The sequence below is a fragment of the Cicer arietinum genome, chromosome 8 (assembly GCF_000331145.2).
Source record: "Cicer arietinum cultivar CDC Frontier isolate Library 1 chromosome 8, Cicar.CDCFrontier_v2.0, whole genome shotgun sequence".
In the NCBI taxonomy this organism is placed as follows: Eukaryota; Viridiplantae; Streptophyta; class Magnoliopsida; order Fabales; family Fabaceae; genus Cicer; species Cicer arietinum.
The window spans coordinates 11,348,514-11,353,571 of record NC_021167.2 but is presented as its reverse complement, the minus strand read 5'-3'; the positions used below and the strand labels follow the sequence as shown (position 1 = coordinate 11,353,571).

At 26.2% G+C, this 5,058-nt stretch overlaps 1 protein-coding gene across 1 annotated transcript; it reads left to right on the top strand.

The window, feature by feature from the left end:
• The first annotated feature begins 789 nt into the window (after positions 1–789).
• Positions 790–2,197, top strand: LOC101508332 (probable membrane-associated kinase regulator 6). Its single transcript, XM_004515051.4, has 2 exons — positions 790–1,576; positions 1,699–2,197. Exons 1-2 carry the CDS (start codon positions 901–903, stop codon positions 1,710–1,712), a joined length of 690 nt encoding a protein of 229 aa, XP_004515108.1. The 5' UTR covers positions 790–900; the 3' UTR covers positions 1,713–2,197.
• The last annotated feature ends 2,861 nt before the right edge of the window (positions 2,198–5,058 follow it).

The following is a 5,058-nucleotide window of genomic DNA, read 5'->3' as shown; positions in this document are numbered from 1 at the left end:
TTTCCCTATTTAACATGTGTTATTACATTTCATTTTCTTTCTTTTGTTTTAGATTTTTTAGAATAGTAGAAATTATGTTGTCTTGGTTTATTATAAAGAAAACAACTTATTTAAAAAAAAGAAATTTAAGAAATATTGCTCAAACCCATTTCTATTTAAGTAACTCTTAAATTTTTAATTTTTCAAATTCTCATTCTTTGAAAATTCTATAACAAATGGATAAAAACTCATAAAAATAATTTTTTTAAAAACAATTTTTTTAAAAACAATTTTTATCTTTCTAAAATAAAATGTAACAAAAGATATGTAAATGCATTATCGTACAATTCGTATTATTTATGATCAACCCCAATTTTCATAAAAAACCCAAGTCATATGTGATATTTTGTTTTTATTAAAAAAGGTGTGTTAAACATTTATCCTTGAATCTCAATTTTCCACATTCGAATTATATGCATGAACCTCTTTATGCTTTTTTTTTTCATTAAAAAAGAAAGTGATGATATAATAAACTAGACTATAAATATAATATTCTAGAAACAAAACCAAAAAACTCCCTCGTAAAAATTTCAAACCAACAAAATGATTGAAAAGAAAGGGTAAGGTTAACTATTGATGCAACAAGACATTATGGGTATAGTGGGACCCACAATTCTGTTTCTTTTCTTTATCTTTCATTTTTCCAATTCCAATTATTAAATTTCATTGTCTCTTGCCAGACAACCATATACCCAATTGTTGGAGAGAGAGAGAGATTTAATATTAAAGGTGTGTGTATATATATTAATATCAAACACACAAATTAATAGATACAAATATATGCAACATAATATAAGAGGCTTTGTATCCCTTCTTTCTTTTCCTCAAAATTAATATTTCAAAGATTAATTTTTTTTCTCCATGGAAACATCTCATCCACTTTCAATTGAAAGTTTTTCTTATAGTTGGTTAGTGAACATTAAGCCATCATCATCACTTGATAATTCTCATAGAACTTCTTTTGATACTTATGATGCAACTAATTCCTTCATTGAAATGGATCCAACAATGCCACCATCTAAAAGATTCTTTACAAACTCACAAGATTTCAAATTTGACTTTCCAACTTCATCACAATCCCCTCCTCTCACTCTTGTTCATGCTGACCAAATATTTTCCAATGGTTACTTAATGCCATTTTTTGTTGAATCATCATTTAACATGGAACCATATGATTCATCATCAAAATCAAATTCAAATTTACCTTCTTCTTCATTATCACATGTACCAAAAAATGTGGTTCCTATTGGAAATTCTAAGTGCCCTTCATTGAAAAGGTGTAGAACATTGTCAAGGAGAATATTTTTGAAGTATTTGAATTTTTTAAAGCCTTTGTGTAGAAGATTGAGGAGTCAAAATTCAGGATCAAAACATGAAAATGTTGTGAAAAGAACTCAATCGGTGAAGAATAGTAGAGGACATTATTGTCAATCATCTCCGAGAATAAGTGTTGCTTATTCCGCAGATGATTCACGCGTATCTTGTGATTCTGATATATCGATTTATGAAGCTGTTCTTCATTGCAAAAGATCTATTGGTATGTTCAAACTTTCAAATTTCATGAATTAGTTATTTATATATATTTTTTTTACCTTTATATTTTTCTAAACTTCGTTATTTATAATTTTTTAACATATTTTTTCACTTTATTTATTGCAGAAAGAATGAGTTGAGCATGCATAAACATCGCAACCACAATTTAGAATTTGATATCAAAGAATTTTGATGTCTCTGCTCCCACAACATGAGTATGATTAAGGTTGTATCTAACTCATTTAGTCACAACAATCACAACAGGCGGCAAATGTCTAAAATCAGGATGCAATTTTCGTAATTTTTTTTAAATTGGGACTATAAATGCAATTTAAAACTTTATATTGCACATATAAGAGATAAAAGAGATTTATACAAGGCCACTATGATATGTAAGAACAATAGAGTATCTACAAGTAATAAGTATATGGATTCAAGCTTTGCCATCAAATTTGGGAAAAGAAAAACTATTGTACAATTTTGTTTTGTTTATGTTGTTCATATGGAAAGAAACATTTTTACAACATATGAGAATGAGCATCTCATTATTAGTGAAGTTATTCAATTGATTTTGGGATTGTAAATGTATGCTATAATAGATATAATTGATGAATCATTATGTATATACTATATCTACTCTGTTTTTTTTTGTGTGCCTAATCTCCAAACTTGATATATAAAATAGAAATTAAGAAAATGGGAAGATAAACAAATTTTGATTCAAGTGATCTAAGATAGTGATAATTTTATATGTAATCTTGACAAGATTGTGACATGCATATTAGTTACAGCGTCATACTTTAATAATAAGAAATCTAAATCTCAAACGGGTAGAGTTTTCTCACTTTGGTGTTTATCAATAATTTTGTTTTGGAAAATAAATGGTTAAATAAATATTTTTCTTTGAATAGATTAATGCAAGTCTAAAATTATTTCATATAATTTAAAAAATTCATCGCATGAGACCGAGGATGTAAAATAAGAATAAACAAAATATAGTAGTGGTTAGGATTTTATATGAGTTTGACATTTTCTTCTGTAAAAGAGTTTTGTATTTTAGTCTTAAAAATTATGGACCACCTTTATTGGTGTCTAGCGTGGACCATGATTAAAAATCATTCATGACTATAATAATAATCGATAATATTTTTTAAAAGTATAAATTAACAATAATTTATATCTTTACGTTTGAGACGATGACTTGATTAGTATTGATTTGACGAGTTGAATTTTGATAAACACATTCATTTTTCTTTATTTTTATTGAACTGCTTCAATCTAGTCACTTTCTTAGTCATAAAGACCAAGAAGACCATTCCAAAGAATGTCGTCAATCTTTATTAAAATTTTGAGTGAGTTTTAAACACTAGTCTATGGTGTAGACCAAGTGACCTACCGTACTGTTCCTCTTATTCCTATAATCTTTAGCATGCTCTATTCGTTAGTGGACTTGGAACTTGTTTTTCATTCTACCTTAGGCTCTTTTAATTTTAGAAGTTATTAAGTACTAGTGATACTAAATATAGGAGTTTTTGACTTTGAATATGTTAGTGAACAATGAGTGATGAAGATTGTTGGTTGCTTCCGTTTGCTGCTCGTTGTAAATGACGGGGGTTGAATCTGCATAAACTCTGACAGTCAAGTAAGAATTTATCAAAGTATGAGAGGTATATAGGTTAAAATTTGTATGTACCTTTATGACCTAAGAAGTCCTGATTATATAGTGCCTCCCTCTAGGGTTTTTAGAAGATTCCCATTATGATAATTAGAGAAGGATTTGTGAACCTTGGACCGTCCTCTTATCTAGGATGCGTGTCCTAGTTATCAAAGGAAGGCAAGTGTCATCTAGTGACTATGATCATAGAATTTCCATCAAGTGGCTAAAAACAAGGATGCATAGGTGAGTTATGATGTTCATCCTCATTGGATTATCTCTTCATCCATCTAGTGGTCCTAATTGGAAGTCCAAATAAATTATAATAGACCGCTATTTCGGATTCAATCTTTGTAGGTGGTTTGTCCTAATTTCTTCTACTACTATAAGTGTTATGTGTGTGTTTAATCAGATGATACAAATGATGAGTATAATACTTAATTTTTTTAATGCAAGTATAATACTCAAATAGCAAAATGAATAACTAACAATTAAATTATTAAACTCAAGTAGTTGATGAGTACAATTTTTAACTATATTTTACTTACTTTTCAATTAAACTTTAAATTACTAGATATCTATTCTCTTGAGAACTACATACTTAAAAAAAATAACGAGCACTTTTAAGTTTTTTTTTTACAAAGTATTGTGTTAAAATTGTTATTAACTAACCAAATATCGACCGAGAGATATTAAATTCATTTGTTACAGATTTATTTAAAATAATTTTTATAGTATTCTATCTTTTGTTATAAATTTTTTAAAAACGAATCTTAAAAATAAAGTTTTAAGTGAAAAGTTGGTTTAAAAGTTTATTTTAAAATATCATTTTACGTAGTTTATTTATGTGTTACAACTTTTTTTAGATAAGAAAATTTCATAAAATAATTAAAATAAGAAGTTATTTTGATAACCTCTTCGTATTTTTTGTTTTGGAGTATATCATTCCCTTAAGTTACACTTTTGTTGCCTTAAGTTATTTTTAAGTTTTATTTTGGTCTCAAGTTTTTTTCGTTTTATTTTTGTTCATTAAGTTACAAACATTTGACACTTTAGTCACTTAAGTTATTTTCGTTCTGTTTTAGTCCCTTAAATTATAAACATGAAACATTTTGGTCTCTTAAGTTACAAAAATTAAACACTTTGATCTCTTAAGTTACAATGATAGACAACATTAAAAAGGACTAAAGTGTATAATATTTGTAACTTAAGGGACCGCAATGTAATATTTGTAACTTATTAAACTAAAATAGAACAAAAATAACTTGAGAAAACAAAGTGTCTAACATTTTCAACTTAAGGGACCAAAATGAACCGAACAAAATTTAATAGACCAAAGTGAAACTTAAAAATAACTTAAGAGACCAAAAATGTATTTAACCTACATTTTTTAATGAAATGTGATTTTTATCATGTTAAAATCTCTAATAATGAACACCTATCAAAATTATTTTTTTTAATCGGTAACAAATGAATCAGAAATAATTTATACTATTTTAAAGTAAGTTCTTGTAAAAACTATTTTTAAAAATACAAAGTTAAAATAATTTTTCAAAAAATTTAAAATAAATGGATATATTCTCATTTAGTAATAAATGCGTCTCAAATATAATTACTCCTAATAGAGAGAATCTATCAAAAATCAAACATATCTAAAACTTATAATTTAATTAAGTGGAATAATATTTAGTAAATCATTTTTTATGCAATTTCAAAACTCAATTAAAAGAATTACAAAATATAATTTATTCATTTTAAAATATAAAGAAAAAATTTAATATGTTTAATTCAAACTTAGATTAAATATATTTGCTTTTTTTTATATATATTTT